We start from the raw sequence: 21,185 nt of genomic DNA on the forward strand, positions 1-21,185 counted from the left end.
TGCCCTAGGTCTTCGTGAGCAAGCAAGTTGGATGCATACCCACTTAGTTTCTTTTGTTGAGCTTTCATATACTTATAGCTCTAGTGCATCCATTGCATGGCAATCCCTACTCACTCACATTGATATCTATTGATGGGCATCTCCATAGCCCATTGATATGCCTAGTTGATGTGAGACTATCTTCTCCTTTTTGTTTTCTCCACAACCACCCTATTCCACCTATAGTGCTATGTCCATGGCTCGCGCTCATATATTGCGTGAAAGTTGAAAAAGTTTGAGAATACTAAAGTATGAAACAATTGCTTGGCTGAAACCGGGGTTGTGCATGATTGGAGCATTTTATGTGACGAAGATGGAGCATAGCCAAACTATATGATTTTGTAGGGATGAGCTTTCTTTGGCTATGTTATTTTGAGAAGACATAATTGCTTAGTTAGTATGCTTGAAGTATTATTATTTTTATGTCAATATTAAACTTTTGTCTTGGATCTTTCGGATTTGAACATTCATGCCACAATAAAGGAAATTACATTGAAAAATATGTTGGGTAGCATTCCACATCAAAAATTCTGTTTTTATCATTTACCTACTCGAGGACGAGCAGGAATTAAGCTTGGGGATGCTTGATACGTCCCCAACGTATCTATAATTTTTGATTGTTCCATGCTATTACATTATCCATCTTAGATGTTTTATATGCATTTATATGCTATTTTATATGATTTTTGGGACTAACCTATTAACCTAGAGCCCAGTGCCAGTTTCTGTTTTTTCCTTGTTTTTGAGTATCACAGAAAAGGAATATCAAACGGAGTCCAATTGACCTGAAAATTTACGGAGATTATTTTTGGACCAGAAGAAGCCCACGGAGCATCGGAGATGGACCAGAAGAGTCCCGAGGCCACCACGAGGGTGGAGGGCGTGCCCTACCCCCCTGGGCGCGCGCCCCTACCTCGTGGCTGCCTCGTGGACCCCCTGACTTGTTCCCGACGCCAACACCTCTTATATATCCCCAAACTTCCAGAACAGAACCTAGATCGGGAGTTCCGCCGCCGCAAGCCTCTGTAGCCACCAAAAACCAATCGAGACCCTGTTCCGGCACCCTGCTGGAGGGGGGATCCATCACCGGTGGCCATCTTCATCATCCCGGCACTCTCCATGACGAGGAGGGAGTAGTTCACCCTCGGGGCTGAGGGTATGTACCAGTAGCTATGTGTTTGATCTCTCTCTCTCTCTCTCTCGTGTTCTTGATTTGGCACGATCTTGATGTATCGCGAGCTTTGCTATTATAGTTGGATCTTATGATGTTTCTCCCCCTCGACTCTCTTGTAATGGATTGAGTTTTCCCTTTGAAGTTATCTTATCAGATTGAGTCTTTAAGGATTTGAGAACACTTGATGTATGTCTTGCATGTGCTTATCTGTGGTGACAATGGGATATTCACATGATCTACTTGATGTATGTTTTGGTGATCAACTTGCGGGTTCAGTGACCTTGTGAACTTATGAATAGGGGTTGGCACACGTTTTCGTCTTGACTCTCCGGTAGAAACTTTGGGGCACTCTTTGAAGTTCTTTGTGTTGGTTGAATAGATGAATCTGAGACTGTGTGATGCATATCATATAATCATACCCACGGATACTTGAGGTGACAATGGAGTATCTAGGTGACATTAGGGTTCTGGTTGATGTGTGCCTTAAGGTGTATTCTAGTACGAACTCTAGGATAGATCAAACGGAAAGAATATCTTCATGTTATTTTACTACGGACTCTTGAATAGATCGATCAGAAAGAATAACTTTGAGGTGGTTTCGTACCCTACAATAATCTCATCGTTTGTTCTCCGCTATTAGTGACTTTGGAGTGACTCTTTGTTGCATGTTGAGGGATAGTTATATGATCTAATTATGTTATCCTTGTTGAGAGAACTTGCACTAGTGAAAGTATGAACCCTAGGCCTTGTTTTGAAGCATTGCAATACCGTTTTCGCTCACTTTTATTACTTGTTACCTTGCTGTTTTTATAATTTCAGATTACAAAAACCTATATCTATCATCCATATTGCACTTGTATCACCATCTCTTCGCCGAACTAGTGCACCTATACAATTTACCATTGTATTGGGTGTGTTGGGGACACAAGAGACTCTTTGTTATTTGGTTGCAGGGTTGTTTGAGAGAGACCATCTTCATCCTATGCCTCCCACGGATTGACAAACCTTAGGTCATCCACTTGAGAGAAATTTGCTACTGTCCTACAAACCTCTGCACTTGGAGGCCCAACAACGTCTACAAGAAGAAGGTTGCGTAGTAGACATCAAAACCGGACGAAAAGGGTTACATTTTGGACATATTTTCAACTAAAAAGGTAAAATTATGTGCACGTACGGTCGCGCGGAGCTCCACTCCCACGACAGGATACACTACACTAGTCTACGACCGGCCGCGGCGGATCCCTTTATCTTCCCCATGTCCGACAGCCCGCTAACCGGACTGTTGAGAGCCCCGGAGGGATATTCTTCCCCCGTATCTTCCTTATGTTCGGCTGTGCCACTCATGGCAGCGGCAAAGAGGGAGCTTCAACCGGAGGGGAAGGGTGCTTCCGTGGAGCTCAGGCGGGTGCCCAGGATGGTCTGAGATAAAGGAGAATCGGCTGGGTCACCAACGGTGGCCTTCCTGGGACCCAAGCGGCGGTGGCCTCCCGTGTTCTGCTTCTCTTCGATGATGGCGGCGGGCGCGCACGTGCGGGCCGCCACCTCGTCGACATCCACGTAGCCGGCTTCTTTCTCTGCGTGCATGGCGCGGTTACGCGCGCGTTGATGGCAGATGGCGCGGTCACAGACATTGGATCCGGCGATGCCCATGCCGCCGTGCCGAGATGGAGCAACTCGCCACTCCTCCACGAGCTGGCTTCGAGCGGCGAGTTGTTGAACCACGCGTCGACTTTTGGAGGCAACTGGCTCCGTCGGGCTAGGGGAGGAGCAGGAGGAGCGAGCCGCCTCGCTTGTATCCGGCGGACTCGGAGGGCCACCCAGCCGGCTTGTATGCCGGAGAACTGCTCTTCGGAAGCCATCAGAAGAGTGGAGAAAATGGTGAAGGAGGAGATGGAGGAGTGGCGGAGGGGTACAATTCTTGGCGTTTGACCTCGTTTAAATCGGGAGGAGCTCGGCCGACATTGCGTTTAATGCCGACCCGCTCATGAACGGACGTGTGGCCGGAGTAGGTTTCTCGGCTTCCACACGGGTTTAATGAAGGCGTTTGAATGAGGCGGCGAGGCGTGTTCAGTCGGGCGCGCAGTGGGCGGCGCCCTCGGCCGGCGCCCCGCTTCAATGACCGAGGCAGTTAGAGGTCGCGTCCGCCCTGAGCCGCTTTCAATGTGGAGCGGCATGAATGCGACCAGCTGGCGCCCGACAAGAAGCGCACACGGGAGGGGAAGGGATTTTTGATAGGCCAGGGCGGTCAGAAGCGGGCATGGGATCGGTCCGGACTCCCGCAAATCTCCCCACGTTTGTCTCCTGTTTACGGGAGAAAACACGTCCGAACCGCGCTGCAAACCGATACAAGACTGTGTTGGATGACTTCCATGGTCCGAATAGCACGGTCCGGACAATTGCAGGAGTTCTGAGGGTCGGCGTTGCCCTTATGAAAAAAGAAGTGGCCCTCGCTATCGTGCCCTCCACCTCGGCACATGCATATTCTTTTTTGAGCATGGCACATGCATATTCGTAGGTTACAGTCTCGATTTATGCGTGTCATTCTTACACAGGGACCGTGCTAATCTTCTCTATATCGTTTCAATTTTATCGGATGTCCCCGAAGGCTATAGTGAAACGTTAAGTTTAGGTCAGTACTTTTGTCAACATTTGGTTGAAACTTTTTAAAGAATAAATAAAAAAGACACGCTGGGGAATTGGGAAGTTGGCGGTGGAGTGCGCGCAGCGACGTAGAACGCCGGCTCCCTTTCCCTTCCCTTGAGCTGTCTGCCCATTGACCATCCGCATCTGCACAACTGCCAACAACTTGTTCCAACTTACAAAATAGCCCCTCCCGAAACACGGAACCACCAAAAGGCCCATTCCAGAGCTGAAACACAGGGTGGGTGGGAGAGAGGACGACTCCAAATCTCATCTCGTCTTCTCCGCCGCCGGCAAGCCAGCCAGCCAGCCAGCCATGCCTACCTCCCCGGCCGCCTCCGCCGGAGCCGTCGCCTCCCCCTCCGGATTCTCCCCGGCCTCCGCCGCCGCGTCGGCGGCCGACCCGGCCACCCCGTCCTGGTGGGAGTCCGTCTCCCAGGCGCGCTCCCGCATCCTCGCGCTCGCCTCCATCCTCCCGCCCGAGGTCTCCCCCGGCGTCTCGGCGCTCGCGGACTCCGACCGCCCCGCCCGCGCCCTCCTCCGCTCCGCCGCCGCCTACGACGCCCTCTCCGGGGCGCTCCGCGCGGGCGGCGGCGCCGACGACCCCGCCTGCCACTGGCTCTACGACACGCTCCTCTCCCAGGACCCCGACCTCCGCCTCGCCGCGCTCGCCTTCCTCCCGCTCCTCTCGTCGCTCTACCTCCTCCGCCTGCCCCCCGCGCTCCCATCCTCGCTCTCTGGCTTCGAGGCCGTCCTCCTCGCCGTCTACTCCTCCGAGGCCAAGAGCCGCCAGGGAAAGCCCGTGCTTGTCCATGTCCCTGACCTCTCCGTCCCCTCCCTGTACCACACTCCGCAGTCCAGCCCCAGCTCGAGATCGCCTCGCCGGCCGCACCCGCCGCCGATCCCCCCTCCTCCCGCAAATGTGGTGGTGGGCGTGCTGTCGCCGCCGCTGGAGCCACAGGCCGCAGTGAAGTCGACCAAGCGCGCGGGGATTATAGGGGTCGCCTTTGAGGCCTACTACGCCAAGATCGCGCAGATGCCCCCTGCATCCAAGGTGGATGCCTGCAATGCGGTGGCTGCGTGGGCGGGGCAGTACTGCAGGTGCCGTTTTGAGCTTGATGAGGAGTTGGAGGTGGAGGAAGGGGATTCTCTGGGCTCCATGTCGCCATTGTCCACCGATGCTGAGAATGGGAATGGGAAGGCCCTGGAGGAAGAATTGGCAAAGATGCGTGTCAATGGAGACAGCAGTGGCCGGAATTGTGGTAAAGAAGAGGAGGTAAGGGAGGCAAGGGTGCAGCTCCCGTGGGAGTTGCTGCAGCCAGTGATGAGGGTTCTTGGGCACTGCTTGCTTGCGCCACTGAACCCAATGGAGGTGCGGGATGCCGCCGCAGAAGCTGTGCGGGTTGTCTATGCCCGTGCATGTCATGACCTTGTGCCACAGGCAATCCTGGCAGCCCGGAGCTTGATTGAGCTTGACAAAAGCGCACGCAAGGCTGCTAAAGAAGCAGCTGTTGCAGCTTCCGGAATAATGGTAGCCTCCGGCACAGCTGGAAGCACCGCATCGAGCTCCAGGCCAAGTTCCAAGCCAAACACGCCAAGCAAGCAGCGTAAACCTGACATGCTGCTCGTGTCCAAATGAGGTCAATTGCTCTGCATTTTGTGAAATTGGTTGTCACTGAAATGTCGACCAAGCCTAGTATACATTGCACGCGGAAGATTGTTTGTTATGGCTCGAAAGACTGCTGGCTTGGTACGTTATGTCTCGAAAGACTGCTGGCTTGGTATGTTGCCAACTCTGTATTGTATGTTAACTTGCCTTATGTAGTTATTGTTACTCGTTGCATATAGTTCACAAATCAATATATTTTATGATCCTGCTTGTGGGTTGGTGAGGAGATTCAGTTGGAGTGAATACTATTGTTAATGGTTATTGTTGTAAATTTCAATCATATTCTGTTTGTCCATGTATTTCTTGCAATGCTCTGCACTTGAAGATGTTCTGTTTGTAGGTTGCAACCTTTTATTTTGAACCAAAACAGCAGGAGAGTTTTGTAATGTATTTCTAATTAAACATATATACAAAGCAATGTACAACGATGCAACGGCGGATAAAAATGATCAAAAGAAGTGTTACAGGTTGATTCGTAGCTACTCAGTTTCTGATAGTTAGTAGTATTGATTGAGTTTGCTACTTGCTAGTCGATGGATTGAATAACTAATGCATTCCAGGGACATATTGGATGATCTGAAATTGGTTCTGATTCTTCTTTCTGCTTTCTTCTATGGAGATATCGAGCATTCTTGGATTGATGCCAAAAATTGGCATGCTAATATTTGGCATTGGCCAAGTATTGTCTAGTAATTTCTTGTTTACCAAATTTTCTTGCAAACCTCACATAAAGTTGCCAGCTTTTGCCAAGTCTGGGCTTTGCCACACATTGGCTAGCCAAATTTTGGTAGTGAACCAATGCCCATCTTCACAAATTCGTAATGGGTTTCTGTTTTCACTAAGCATGATTTATAGTCGTTAAAAAGTGTTAGAATGCAGTAATTAGCTGCTGCGTGAGGCTAGATTTTTATCCTTATGAGCTTTTGTAACTCTATGAAGCAACTTGTGCATTATTATGATCGTTTAGCACTTAGTCTACTAGATCATCAGTGCAGCTTGATTGTTATGGATTGGAAACCCATTGGTTTTGTTATGCAGCTAACTCTGTATTCTGTGTTAATTGCCTTAAGTTACTTGTTCAATATAGTTCACAAATCAATCTTCAGGACTGCATTTGCTGATTGATAATGGAGTGTGCTCCTTGCTGGCTTTTAATATAGTGTCAATTTTCGTTGTGCTGTTCATATATTTCTTATGTATGTATAGTATCTGATGAAAAAGTTATTCTCTTTCAGTAATACTCCAGGGGCAATAGTATCTGATGGAAATAGCATAAACTGCAACACAGTGTGTATTCATGTGTCCCTAGATTTTTAAAGCACCCCCACTTGCTGACTCGTATTATTTTATATACTCAGTCCAAAAGTTCTTTTTTTTAATTATTTAAATTAAGTCATAGTGAAAATTCCAAAATGAGAACATAAAGATCTGTCCAATTTGCTCTGCTTGCATGACAATGTGATAAAATGGTTGTTTTTGTATGTGAAGATGCATCATGTATCATGTTAGTGATTCTCATAGTGAAGTCAATGTAATGCCAGGGACAAGTGTTGAAATTTTTCCTTTAGAAATGGAAGTGCTGCATTCAGTAGTAGGTGACGTCAAATTACTGCATTATAAAGCAATTGAGTGTCTATTTGAACCTAGAAGATGTGATTTTGCACAGCATGGGCATTAAGATTGGCTGGCACAAATTGAGCACGCTCTTGTTTCATTCCCCAATGTGTGTTGCTACCTCTCTAAGAGCATGTCTAGTAGAGCCCTCAAACCCCTAAAAATAACTGCTTTTTTACAGTTTTTGTTGAAAAAAAGCCGTAGACTAGAACCTCTAAACCCTCAAACCCGTAAAAAAATTTAGAGGTCCAACCCTCAAACTGTTTCCCCACCTGTAGAAGTGAGGGTTGAGAGGAAAAACTCCCCCCAACCCGCACTTCACTTTCCTCTCGCGCGGGAGGGAAGTTTCATCCCGCCTCCCCTGCTCCTCCCGCCGCCTCGCCCCACGCCGGCCATGGAGGCCTCCGCCGCCGCCGCGCCCGCCCCGCCTGACTCGGGCCCCGCCCCCGCCCCGGCCGACTCGGGCCCCGCCCCCGCCCCTGCCCCCGCCTCCGCCCGGACCGTCGCCGACGTGGTGGCGGCGACCCACGTCGGGGCCAAGCGGCGGCGGGCGGGCCTCGCACCGCCTCCTCCCGCCTCCCCGGCTCCCGCCCCGGCCCCCGTCCCCGCCCCGGCGGCCGCGCCCGCCCCCAAGAAGAGCCGGCCGAAGGCAGGCTCCCGTGGGCCGCGAGGGGCTTCCTCCAAGGTCGCCGGCTCGTCCCCGGCCGTGAACAAGCCGCGGAAGAAGCCCGCGGCCCCGCCCGCCGCCGTCGCCGAACCTCCTCCCGCCGCGCACGAGGTGTTCGAGGAAATGGCAACCCCATCCTCGTTCATGGACCTCCTCCAAAACGCGGAGGTGGACCTCGGAGCTCCGCCCCTAGACCCCTTTAGGGTTGGTGACGACTTGGAGGAAGATGAGGAGGATGAAGGGGATGACGAGGAGGAGGTGGCCGAGATAGGGGAGGAGGCATTCACCGCCGCTTCCCGCCCACACGCGCGGTCGACAAACTACACCGAGCCGGAAGATGTCCTCTTGGTTCGTGCTTGGGCAGCTGTGGGAATGGATGCAACCACCGGCACCGATCAAACCGGTAAACGGTATTGGCAAAGGATCGAGGACGTCTATTGTAGGATCAAGCCGAAGAATAGTGGGTTCATCCATCGCACTTTCCGGTCGCTTCAAGGCCGGTGGGAGTTGATCAAGCCTGCTTGTGCTCGTTGGAGTGCGGCCATGGACCAAGTGAGGGATGCACCACCTAGTGGAACCGTGGAGAGCGACTATGTGAGTACATATTTCTTCACTATTTTGATTATGTGTGTGCACTATGCTATTGGTGGGTTCTTATGTGATTTATGTGTGGTTGATAGGAGACAATTGCCGGCATGAGGTACAAGGAGATGGCCGCTTCCAAGGGCAAGCCATTCCCATTTAAGCATGTTTGGTCAATTCTTCAAACCTTTGACAAGTGGAAGTTGAGGGATCAAGAGACCGCACCCAAGAAGTCGGCAATGTTAAGGATGGATGATAGTGAAGATGAGGAGGAGAGGAACTTGGGCAAGCCCGAGGGAACCAAGAAGGGCAAGCTAAGGGTGAAGATGGAAGAAGAGGCGTCAAGCCTAAGGGAGAAGATGGACCACATGATGAAGGCAAGAGAGGAATTGACAACGAAGACATTGGAGACGAAGCTTCTTATCACCGAGAAGAAGAAAGAGGTCAAGCTTGCACAAGTTGAAGCAAAGCGTGAAGAAGCAAAGCGCAAGGCCGAGTTGGAGGAGAGGATGATCAAGCTCAAAGAGGCCTGTATGGAAAGAACTCATGGTGGAAGAGACAGAGCACATTATGATGTCCAAGAAGGACATGGATCAAGACCAATTGCAATGATGGAAGGACACCAAGGAGGACATCGCAGAGAGGAAGAGGATGTTCCGTGTTGCATCCTCTACTTTTCGAGGTGACACTCCGATGAGTAGTTGTGGTGATGGCGGTGTGCACGACTCCACCGATGCCGATGGAGATGCTTGATGGAGCCCGCTTGTGGTCTAGGAGATGGCGCCGAGGTGCAACTTTTTGGTGATAGTGCCGATGAGAGGAGGAAGATGATGATTTTGTGATGTAAACTATTAAACCATGCATCAATGATTGTCATTTGGTAGTTTGTTTGGAAGTTGATTGTGTTCTTGTTGTCATAAATTATGACATGTCAAATGATAGATTTATAGGTTGGGGTCGAGGCAAAGACTAGAACCCTCAAATCTAATCCTTAAAGCAGTTTAAGGGTTAGGTTTAAGGGTTCTAGTATTTGCCCCTGTTTTTCAACCCTTAAAAGTGTCAAAAAGTGGCACTTCTCAACCCTTAAAACTGCTTTAAGAATTTGAGGGTTTGATGGTTCTACTAGACATGCTCTAACACCCGGTATAGTTCCAGCACGACGTGTGGATAGCTTGCTTTACAGTCGGCATATGTATCCACTCCTTTTTCTAAATATTAAGGAGTGTATGTAGCCACTCTGATTTTTACCCCTAGCGCGCAGTGTACCCGGTGCTGTGGCTCAGTAAACTGTTGGCTTTGTATGCAGCCAACTCTGTATTTGTATGTTGACTTGCCTTATGCTGTTGCATATAGCTCATGAATCGATTTTGTTGCAATATCACCGTCATTGCGGACTCGTTTGCCCCCGTCCTTCTTGCACTAGTGCGTGCAAATGTTTCTTTGGGGAACGGGGTTTAAGTCTGCTGGCAGTTTTACTGGTGGTCTAATGCATTTCAGTCTTCAGACTTACAGTCATGGAAACGGCTACTGAGCTGAAGACAGATCGTTGTGGTGCCGGTCTCTGCTTTGCTTTAAAGTAGGAGTAGATATCATCGTATGAACTTATAATGGATCATGAAAGTTACTCCCTTTGTTCCTAAATATAAGTCTTTTTTAGCGATTTCACTATAGAGACTACATTTGATTGTATATAGACGCCTTTTAGACTATAGGTTCACTCATTTTTCTCCGTATGTAGTCTATGGAATGGGACTACAGCATTTTTTACGTGCTCCCTCCCTGGTGTTTCTAATCCAAGCGGGCCCTGAGTGGGCGTAAATTGAAAAAAAAAAATACCAAGCAGAACAGAGTAAGTTGCCAAGAATAGTCAAATTGCAATACGAACTTTGATGGTTTGCGAAAAGAGCGTACTGGTGTGTGGTGTCTTCTGCTGGACCTCCCCACGCCCAAGCAGCCCGGCGCAGATTCTCCAACTTGCAGAATCCGACGGCTGCTTTTTTCCCCCATGCACCGATTCAGTTCAGTACATTTTAGCACCACCGTACAATTCAGGAACATATAAAAGCATAATAATTGAACAAGCATTTTCACTTCAGTACTTTGGACAGCCTCATGCTGCAAATAACCAAAATAATCTCCAACGGAAACTACTACTACTGCCGCAAATGTATTTGTACAAATAAACATGATCGCTGAATATCCACCAAAAAGCCATCAATTAGCACAGTTTTTTTTTCCAGCAAGTGCTCAACACTATCATCCCAAAAGAACAAAATAGCATGTCATGTAGCAACAATTACGAATCTATCTTTTGAACAGCTCTTTATCACCAAATAACCAAAAACCATCAATTACCAAACTACTTATCACTGACTTTATCCCCAAAGAACAAACTATCCTCTTCTCTAGCTGCAGGTACTAAAATAGAGCCCTAAAGAAGATCATATCATCAATTTCACTAGGACCCTGAAAAGATAAAGAGATGTTTAAAACAAGGCAATAATATAACTAGTTCAGAGAAGATGAAATAGAGAAATATGGAAATACCATCAACAACTTTGTGAGGCTAGTGAAGGCATTGCCGCCTCCAGAGGCCGCCGTCCATTGCCGCAGTCCCAATCGGGTGCGAGGGAGGCCGTGCGGTAGGAGGCATTGGTGATCAGGAGTAGCGACCCAGGGGCGGCGCCGGCGGATGAGCAGGGGTTGACGTTACTGGAAGTGGTGGGAAGAAAGGGGATTTACCTGTCAAATAATTATCTACGTACATGTCAATATTGACCACTCTATCGAAATATTTGGAATGTGCCACTATCGAGCACTCCAGGTGGGCCCACAAGTGACTCGCATCAGAATGGCAAAATAGAAATTATGGCCTTAACGGTGGGCCCCCACATTGACAGGAACGGTCAAGCATGTGATGTGGCGATGTGTTGGGGCACTCCTATGGGCCATTTGGCACGTTCGTAACACAATTACTATCGAGGCCATTTTCCCTTTTCACCCTGCCGACTGCATATTCAAATGCAATCTTTTATTGCAGAAGTGGATGCCTCTCAAGAAGCAAAGGGAGATTGATCTTATGGAGCAGGTGATCATCAAGCTACGTTAAGTTTACTATTTGCCTTGCCAGTCGGTCTTGCCATCGCCTCCGGCCACCCCTCTACACCGTCGTCTAGTGTTTTTCTCCGGCGAATCCCCACCACCGCCACTACCCTCAACCCTAAGATAGATAATGGGTAACCCTCCGGCGAGCCCCTTCCTTCTCCTTCCTTCATTCAAAATCGACTAACCACAATAACTAAAGTCAGTCGATTGACATTTAGCTACTGTGGTTAAAATTTGCGTTGTTTGTAAGCTCTCCGCTAGCTCTAGAATTTTGCTGATTCATTTGATATATACGTTGTGATCAACACATCTAAGATCTAAGATCTGACAAGATATACAATAACCTCCCGTACTTCACCTGGTGGCCGCGCCGTGGGTCGAGCAGGTGGTGGGCGCCCCACCCGTGGCGTCGCAGGAAGGTGGCAGGCGTCGCAGGTAGCCGTGGAGCGTAGGCGCAGGACGGTAGCGGCGGAGCAGGCCGTGCAGCTGGTGGCGGGGCAGGTGCTGGCCGCGACGCAGGTGGCGGCGGCGGCGCAGGACAGCCGTCCGGCGGATGGGCAGAGTGAGCTAGAATCCTATGAATGATTTGGGGATTTAGTTGCACGGGCCTACATGTCAGCTCCGGACCCACGTCCACGCGGTCCAACGTGTAAGCTCCGGACCCACAACCACTAACGCCGGCGGACGGAATGGACTCAAATATGGCCGTTTGGCCTCGTCATAGTAGTTGTGCATGGACTAGGGGCAAAACTGAGCACAATTCATATCTGAGGGCAAAACTGAGCACACGGACACCACTGAGGGCAAAAGGTTAATTAACCCTTGATCTTATGGAGCAGGTGATCATCGAGCCACATTAAGTTTACTATTTGGGTTGCCAGTCGGTCTTGCCAACGCCTCCGGCCACCCCTCTACACTGGCGTCTAGTGTTTTTCTCCGACGAATCCCCACCACCACCCCCCCTCTAAACTCTAAGATAGATAATGGGTAACCCTCCGGCGAGTCCCTTCCTTCTCCTTCCTTCATTCAAAATCGACTGACCAAAATAACTATAGTCAGTCGATTGACATTTAGCTACTGTGGTTAAAATTTGCCTTGTTTGTAAGCTCTCTGCTAGCTCTAGAATTTTGTTGAATCATTTGATATATACGTTGTGATCAACGCATCTAAGATCTGACAAGATATACAATAACATGGTGTCTCGTACTTCACTTGTTTTTACGCTAACAGTTGGGAGCTCAGGTACGTTTAGCCCCGCTACTTATGATTATGATACTGTCTCTTTCCCTGTACTTCGTAAGAAAGGACGGAATAGACGGTCTGGATGATGTCGGTGATGAGGAGCAGGATGCCGGCGGCGAGGGAGAGGAACGTCCACGGGTTCCCGAAGTAGGTGCGCTTGAGGTAGTACCAGGACACGTGCAGGAACACGCGCAGGTTGCTCCGGCAGTAGGCCTCCACCTCGCCGTGCAGGGCGCAGAGCGGCGACGCCTCGTCGCAGACCACGTCCCTGGTCATGTCGTTGAGCAGCCGCACCACCGTCTCGTCGCCGTCCACCCACTCGCTCCGGACGATCCCCTTGCTCCGCAGCAGCCGCACGTCGTCCACGGAGCCGACGATGCTCCGCATGAAGAACACGTAGGCGGTCACGTCGTTGCCGGCGCCGACGTGCAGGGCCTCGAACGCCATCAGGTTCAGGAGCTTGTACTCGGTGGAGTCGTCCACGAAGAGCTGCGGCATGGTGAGGGTGCCGCCCCGGAACCGGACGTCGCAGAGGCAGTCCGCCCGCCCGCTGTGCCGGAACCGGATGCCGGCTTCGTGGAGCTTCCGCGCGGAGCGGACGTCCGCGGGCTTCGCCGCCGGCTCTTCGACCTGTACGTTGCGCTCTGTCCTGCCGGTGGTATGGAGTAGTAGACTCCGGCGGTAGATGTCGAGTGGGTGGAGCCCCAGGTGGGGCACTGCCGCTGGGTGCCTGTCAGCGTCTGCCACGCCAAGGAAGTTCAGCACCATCCTGTTGATCATGACATAGGTCTAGCCATCCAAGACGCACATAATGGTTAGCCAAAGACTCAGGATCATGTAGGAATAAGTAATTTGTATATATACGAATTGGGCTCTATACGTACCGATGTTTTTCCACCTTCAGCTGCAGCGGCGATCCTGTGGAGCACGAGTAGGGGCAGCTGGTTCTCGACCATGAGCATGTCGCGCTGGACATACGGCGCTATGTACAGCAAGCCATGCCAGCTGAAGACAGGGTCATTGGGCGCGTAATCTGAGTGGACGGCATACCTCCGCCCGGCGGCCGCCGCCGTCCTCATCACCTCGAGCAAGAAGCAGCCGTCCACGATCATCATCTCCACGAACCGTTCCCCGCCACCGTCGCGCCACTCGTCGCCGAGGCCGACGTACGCCGCCCGCAGCTGCTCCTCCACCTCCCCCACGGCGGCGACGAGGTCCCGGAGCGGCCTGCCGGCCCGCCGGAGCAGGCGCAGCAGCGCCCTGCGTTTGTGCTTCTCCATGGGCAGCAGGTCGGGGTCGCCGTGGTGGAAGGGGCCCAGGGACACCGTCTGCGGCTTGTAGGCGTCGCCGTTTAGCCTCTTGATGCGCGCCGGGACACGGTAGATCGAGTGCTTCCGCCATTGCTCCACCTCCGATGATGGCTCGTGCTCTTCCAGCAGCATCTTCTCCACGTCCTCCACCCACGACGTCACCTCAACCATGGCGGTTTCAACTATAGTAATTTGTTGTGCCCTGATGGGCGCATGGCACTGTAGATGTATATGTAGAGCAGCATAAGAGGATAAGGAACTCACTAAAGCGGCAGTTTGCCTACCGTGTCAGTTTACTTGCGTGCTTTACAGTCTGGCGTTAATTACTCTAACACTGAGCATCAAAGCTTTACTATTGACTGAAGGAAGAGGAAAGTGGAGTAACAGAGCACGATAGGTTGTAGTGGTATATGTACTGGTTGATTTTGGACATCGGGTTCATGTTGATGCTTGGTTTTAAGTGTTTATGAATTGAACTGACAAAAAATATTATCGTGCATGCTCATGCGTCCCTGTGAGGAGAAAGACACGATCAAGCAACACCTGGTTTTGTGGTCCTATCATTCCTTTTCTTTTCTCTTCTCTTTACGCAGCCGTTTTGGTTGCTTTTGTACAGACTAGCGCCCCGTCGCTGCTTCTTCTCATAATGCAAACGCAGTTCACCTGCGCTTCATAAAAAAAATCATTCCTTTTCTTAAGCACATCCTAGCACTCCTAATTACGCCAAGTATATTTATGTGCGAACATAACTTAAGGGTTTTTTTTTTCAGTGGAGCTCGAAGCACACTACTACAAAGGTTAGTCAACACTCACAGGTCAAAAACCACCATGTGACCCGTCGGTGAATTCCGATCAGTTTTTTTATTGAAATGAAAAGGTAGATCTCGCTCTACCTTATATATTTCAAAACAGGCCGTAGCCCAAGGACCAAAGGTCAATTACATGAAGCTTATGTTACGCACCGTGGTGCAGAGGCCATAAGCTGCCTGAGCAAAGTAGAAAAACAGAGGGAAGAAGAACGGAGAGGAAATACATGGCCGCAGTTAGGAACTTATGCTAGGAACCAAGCTTATGCACCAAAAAGTTAAAGACGCTCCGTCCTCCGGCTGTCTCGCTCTATTCATCCAAAGTGATAGGAATTGAGCTGCATATTGTGGTGTAAGAAGGTGACCAATGCTTATGATGGAAGATCCTGTCATTCCTGGCATGCCATAGTGGGACGGTGCAAGCCGCAGAAAGAACATGCACTTTCTTGGATGACGACCAACATAAATGAACATGTTGCATGAAATCCAAGAGGTCCCAAAAATCCGATACTTGAGAGGAATAATAGGATCCCAAATCCAATGCTGAAACGCGCAGGTCACACATCTGAAATTCAGGAGCTTGTATACGCAGTACTGACCTCCTTGTTACAGAGAGAAGAGAGTCGTTGATCCGGATGAACCGAAGTTGGTAGCACCTCCACCAGTATAGAATTGAGACGATGCAACTCTTCAACATCTGAGATTGAGAGGTTAGAATGCAACTGGATATCCCAAGAGCCATTAGTGAACTGAGAAGCAATGGTGCAAAGGTTGTCTTTTGTGTAAGAATATAAAGTTGCAGTACAAAGCGAAGCCGGTCGACCCCTAACCATTTATCATGTCAGAACAAGATCAGCCTGTCACCTCCCAGAGAGCAACGTGAGGAGGCCATGACCAGTGGAATGCAATTCTTGAAACCCTTCCAAATGGCGGTGTCTCTGCTGGCAGATCTCTGTGATATACGATTAGGACAATACTGATGGGCGAACCACTGATAACAGGAGACATCCGAGTGATGCAGAACCCTGGCGGTGAACTTACACAACAATGCTTGATTGTGAGCCGTCATATCCCTTACGCCCAGCCCACCAACACATGTTGGCAGAGAAACATACTCCCATGCAAACCAAACATAGGCCACCCTTGACAGAATTCTTGCCTTGCCAAAAAAACGCTCGGAGCAAACCTTCTAGATTTACGATGGATTCCTTGGGCCATAGAAAACAAGTCATATAATAACTGGGGATGCTGGCGAGCACTGAATTAATCAAAGTAAGGCGACCTCCCCAAGACAGAAAAGTAGCAAGCCAATCAGATAATATTGTGTCAACCCTATGAATAACTGGCAATAGCATACCATGCTTAATTCTTTGGAGAGAAAGTGGAAGACCAAGGTATGTGCAAGGGAATGATAATACTGGGCATCCAAACAAAGCAGCAATCTCATTCATAGTATTGTTATCAGCGACCGGTTATCCGACCAATCAATGTTCACCACTGGCCGACCTATGGCCAGTGTTGCTATCGAAGCAATGGTGAGGGGAAGCTCATCACTATACCTGGCCATGGGAAACCTGTCCTGACCCGACCCGGCCTGAAAGAGCCCGACGTGGCCCGGCCCGGTCTTGCCCACAGGCCAGGCCTAGGCCTAGGTTTTGAGCCCGAATGACACGGCAGGCCAAGCCTGGGTTTGACATATGTGCGTTTTAGGGAAGAGGCCCGACGGGCTTTTTCACTGACATGCCGGGCTTGGGTCTGAGCCCAAGTTTTCTGCTACGGACTTTTTTAGGCCCGGCCCGAAGCCCGGCCTAGCCCGAGTTATGTCCACGTATACTCACGACTGACCGCTGCTTCGATTTGGCCCTCCAGTTATTACTGGTGGTGGCTTTGACAATTGTGATTGTACTGCTAGTAGTGCTGCAGTGCAGCCCCAACTATAGCGCCAGCACACACATAGACATGATAGTATCAACATTGCATATGATGGCATACACACATACATTACATATCATTACACAATTGCATATTATCAACATTGCATTTCATCATTATCACTCACATACATGCATTGCATTCCATATTATCGCTTATTACATGGTTGACATCCATAGGTGCAATCTATCCACCTCGCCTCTTCATGTCTAAACCATTAGTCGTTGCCTTTGTTGAGTAGACGAAGTTTATCTCTCTGCTTTTTGCATGTCCAAACCATCGATCGTTGCCTTTGATATCTGCCCGACCATGCTATCAAGGTTGCAACAAATAATTTTGCATAAGCATACGTAAACATGGGTATACATAAATTAAATGAAGATTGGAAGGAACACACTACGTGAGAGATGGCAAGCATATTTATCACCCCATCCTTAGTCCAACTTTCTGAGTCCATAGCTTTGGTGTTGATGTACCAATTAGAGATATCCGGTCTTTGGGTGTTGTGCGACAAAAATAGAGCAACACGAATTGCGTGAAACTTTTGCCGCGCTGCATGAAACACACTTTTAAAATATAAGTGATTTATGCAGTACAGAAAAATTTCAAGACAACAACGAAGTCGAATATATCCCCTAGTTTACACAAAACGGAAAAGATTAATCTTTGGAAGTACAAACATTAATAAAATCCGAAAAAGTTAACTAAAGCTTTCATAGTTCAGTTGGTTAGAGCACACGTTTAGTAAGCGGGAGGTATTTCAATGAAAACAATTTTTTTTTGTTTTTTTTCGTAGAACTAGAATGTAACCAATTTTCAGAACTAGAATGTGACCAATTTTCGTAGAACTAGTTTCGAGCTCCTATGGCGGTCACTCCAGCTGCCAAAGACGGTGTCGTCCTGGCCCCTCTGGTTGCATTCGGTTGGGGCGTACGGGTTCCTTGCCTCCCCGGCAGTAGATGCACACCCAGCAGTTCACCTGCCGCGGGTCCATGGCAGACATGAGTGATAGGCCACCCGACACAGTTGGGCTCGTCGGATCTATCCCGCATATGTTGCTTCGTAGCGAGATGAGTTGCGTGGTGGCTCTTGGGGTCTTCTAGGGTTGTGTCTTCGTGGAAGGTGTGCGGACTAGCCGAGGTGTTGTGCGTGGGGGTGTTGGTGTTGGGCGGTGCTCTAGGCAAAAGCTTGCCGATCGACGACGTGGATGTCTGTGGACGTCATTTCACCTCTTTGGAGGCGCCACCGTGGATTCCATCCTGTACACACCCTCAGATCCAGCTCTTCGGGTAAAAGCCTAAGGCTCGTTCATCTTTCCATACCCTATTCCCATAAACTTGATATGAGGAAACATTCATGTAGTGGGATCTTGAATAGTTTAAATTTTAGGACCCCGATAAGTGCCACACGTGTAGCACAAATACATGGCAACTTCGAACGTCTTTTATAGCAAATTGGGCCTGTCTAGAACACATCTATATGTGACATAGTTGTGTCACATCTAAGCTGATTTTCACTCTGTTTGTGGTCTATTTTTTTTGTCCTAGTTTTTTTTTGTTTCTTGTTGTTGCAATATATATTTGTGGAAGCTTAGATGTGACATTTTTAAAAAACATCTAGATGTGAATTAGACAAACTGTGGCATATTTAGTGACTTGAAGATGACAACTTTAGTTGTCAAGCATGACAACTTTCTTTTTGGATGACAAGTTTCAGCTTTTTTGGGTTTGTTTTTTCTTTTCAAATGACAACTTTAGTCGTAAAAAACATCAGGACCGAATTGCTTCGTGTGACACATGTGACACTTATCATTTGAATTTTTTTATCTCACATCAATATTATTTCTTTCTTGGGAAGGATGGGCGCAGTCAAAACATGTTCCGGTACAGTTTAATAAAGCACGCACGGATATCGGCTGATTCCACTCCGCTTGAAACCAGAGACGATAGAAATCTTCTTTGCACCTATGACATGTTCATTTGTTTTAGAATCATCTTGCACAGGCAGACAAAACCCAGATTTTTTTAATTAAAATACAAGCATAAGTAATAGAACTTGCTTGGGATCAGTACTAAGCATGTTACTGTTTCTCCGCCTAGCTACAGCCGCCGCCTCCAAACAAACTAGGATTCTTTGCCTCCCGCCGGCGCCGGTGCCGGTCCGTCCCGTCTCCGGTGGTCTTAGGGCCATGAAGGCGGAGTGGATCTCGGCCCTTACCGGTGGGAGGGCTCCGTTTTTAGAACTGTTTTTGAGCTTTGTTAGGGTTTGTGTCCTGCTCAGGAAGGCGAGACGGCGGCGGCTCCCTGAAGATGGAATAAAGGTCTCCCCGCCTAGCCCCCGTTCCGGTGATGCGTCTAGCATCAACGGTGGGAGTGTGGAGGTGTGTCTCCGGCGGATCTGTCTTTGGTGGATTTGCTCGGATCTGTTCGTCGGTCGTCTTTGTTCGTGTGTCTTTAGGTTGGATTCTTTTGATCTACACTCTTCATCTGTGGCGGTTGCTGTTCTGGTGCGTTGGTTTCATGGGGCCTTAGCACGACGACTTCCCGACTGTTTACTACAACAACGTTTGCCCGGCTTCGGCAAGGGAGGGGCGATGACAGCGGCGCGCCTTCGGCTCGCTTCAGTGCTTGTAGTCGTCGCTAAGTGGTCTACGGATCTGGATGTAATTTTATTATTTCTAGTGTTCGTTGTACTACCATGATTGAAGATGAATAGATTGAAAGTTTCCCGCAAAAAAAAGCATGTTACTGTTTAGTACAGTAAATTGAGCTGTATGCAACTGGATGGTAGTAGCATGAATGTCAAGGAGTACAAGATTGAGTAATCACTAGTTAATTGCTTCGCCCAAATTGACTATTGTTCTTAATCCTATGGCTAGTTGTTCCATTAGCATTCGCTCTGCTCAGTATAAGGGACAAAACTTGCATTGATATTGGTCTTGTTGGACCTTGAAAGCAGGCGCAGGGAACTAGTTTGGAGCCTATTGCATGACATTATTCTCATCTTGTCCTTGAACATATTCGACTATATGAACCTGGTGTTCAATTGTGTTGTCGAACCAATTTTTGTTTGTATTGGGTTGTTTTGCTTGTCAATGCATAGGCCTAGAGAAACTCTTTGTACTCGATTGCACCGTCTAGATGCGACAACAAGGAGGGAAAGCCTGTCATTGTCTAAAAAACATAAACAGCCACCTTCCCTTGTTCTGTAAGTGCATTCTTCCCCATAAGGAACAAACATTGGAACGAGACTCCAAATTTGAATTCAAAACTTCTGGAGAGGTTCCGAGGCTGAAAATTCAGGATGTAAGCAACGATTAAGCTTTAACTAGAGAGTAAATGTGGCCAAAATTCAAGCTGGAAGCTCTTAAACCAGCAAACTTATCTTTTAAAGAGTAAATCCAGGTTTATACACGTTTATAGTCCCAGTTGTCCAGGATATTTTCACCTACATTAACCTATTTAGGGAAAACTGTGCCACATTTTACCCTTTTAAAGAAATTTAGCATGTTCTGTCAAGCGGGGCCTAACAGTTTGGGTACACGTGACTTGCCTGGTCCGGCTCACCGCACCGGTTGGCTAGGTCGCACCACGACCCGACTCGAGGCGCACCACTGTCGCACACTCCCCTCGCTCTCGCCCACGATGAAGAAGCAATGGCCGAGGGTGCTTAAGCTGATTGACGTGGTGGTTCCTTCGCAGGGGAGGAGATGGGCGGGGCATGACGGGGTCAGGTTCGACCATGTACTGCAGAAGAGGCACACGGCGAGGGACCAGGCGCGCGGGGTGCACGGAGACGAACCGGAGACCAAGCCAGGCGAGCATGTGCGTGGAAGAAAACAGTTGCAGAGGAAAACTCGTCGACATGACAAGCCATGTTTACCTTGACAACTGGGACCCACTTGACAAAACATCCTGAAATTTTAAAAAGGGTAAATGTGGCACACCTATCCCAAACTATCCCTAAATGGGGTGATACTGGTGAAAATGTCTTATAAATGGGTTAAACCCTGTTAAAGTAAGGGTTAAAATGAATTTAATCATTTTTTTAAAGAAACCCCCTTATACTTTGATTTTGGTTTGAGCTGCATCTCTGGTAAGGCGAAGCACATGCAGCTGTCTTTTGCACATTGACCGGGCCATAGAATGGTTGTAACTCTTAACCAATTACCTCATGAGGAATCTTGAGATTGGTAGGTAGCTAAACAGGATATAAAAAATAATTCTCCCATCTTTGTTTTGAAGCTGAATCTTGATCCAACCCCACACAGCGACGTCTGAAGAACGTAGCCTGAAGAATCCAAATCCAATAAAACAAGCAACTTGAGGACACCGATCTTCTTTCTAAGCTGTGCCATTGACATTCTTTGCTGTAACTGTCTCTTTCAGTTTGTCGTTCTCCATGT

At 48.9% G+C, this 21,185-nt stretch overlaps 3 protein-coding genes and 1 pseudogene across 3 annotated transcripts; 2 read left to right on the forward strand and 2 right to left on the reverse strand.

Moving 5' to 3' along the window:
* Positions 1–3,719: 3,719 nt before the first annotated feature.
* LOC120963607 (U6 spliceosomal RNA) lies at positions 3,720–3,831 on the reverse strand (annotated as a pseudogene).
* A 170-nt stretch (positions 3,832–4,001) lies between these two features.
* Positions 4,002–5,817, forward strand: LOC109739546 (uncharacterized). The gene has a single exon (XM_020298631.4). The coding sequence runs from the start codon at positions 4,170–4,172 to the stop codon at positions 5,490–5,492; it is 1,323 nt and encodes a 440-aa protein (XP_020154220.1). The 5' UTR covers positions 4,002–4,169; the 3' UTR covers positions 5,493–5,817.
* Positions 5,818–7,530: 1,713 nt separating this feature from the next.
* Positions 7,531–10,227, forward strand: LOC123493633 (uncharacterized). Its single transcript, XM_045227559.2, has 2 exons — positions 7,531–8,397; positions 8,484–10,227. The coding sequence occupies exons 1-2, from the start codon at positions 7,531–7,533 to the stop codon at positions 9,069–9,071; spliced, it is 1,455 nt and encodes a 484-aa protein (XP_045083494.2). The 3' UTR covers positions 9,072–10,227.
* Positions 10,228–12,717: 2,490 nt separating this feature from the next.
* Positions 12,718–14,213, reverse strand: LOC109739707 (UPF0481 protein At3g47200-like). The gene is made up of 2 exons (XM_020298769.2): positions 13,617–14,213; positions 12,718–13,521 (listed from the first exon to the last, which is right to left on the reverse strand). The coding sequence occupies exons 1-2, from the start codon at positions 14,211–14,213 to the stop codon at positions 12,748–12,750; spliced, it is 1,371 nt and encodes a 456-aa protein (XP_020154358.1). The 3' UTR covers positions 12,718–12,747.
* Between the last annotated feature and the right edge of the window lie 6,972 nt (positions 14,214–21,185).

This window comes from Aegilops tauschii, chromosome 4 (genome assembly GCF_002575655.3).
Source record: "Aegilops tauschii subsp. strangulata cultivar AL8/78 chromosome 4, Aet v6.0, whole genome shotgun sequence".
Classification (NCBI taxonomy): domain Eukaryota; kingdom Viridiplantae; phylum Streptophyta; class Magnoliopsida; order Poales; family Poaceae; genus Aegilops; species Aegilops tauschii.

Coding starts and splice junctions, on each gene's coding strand:
- LOC109739546 (XM_020298631.4), top strand. CDS start 4,170: ATGCCTACCTCCCCGGCCGCCTCCGCCGGAGCCGTCGCCTCCCCCTCC.
- LOC123493633 (XM_045227559.2), top strand. CDS start 7,531: ATGGAGGCCTCCGCCGCCGCCGCGCCCGCCCCGCCTGACTCGGGCCCC. Junction 8,398..8,483: donor GAACCGTGGAGAGCGACTAT/GTGAGTACATAT, acceptor TGTGGTTGATAG/GAGACAATTGCCGGCATGAG.
- LOC109739707 (XM_020298769.2), bottom strand. CDS start 14,213: ATGGTTGAGGTGACGTCGTGGGTGGAGGACGTGGAGAAGATGCTGCTG. Junction 13,522..13,616: donor CTGAAGGTGGAAAAACATCG/GTACGTATAGAG, acceptor TTGGATGGCTAG/ACCTATGTCATGATCAACAG.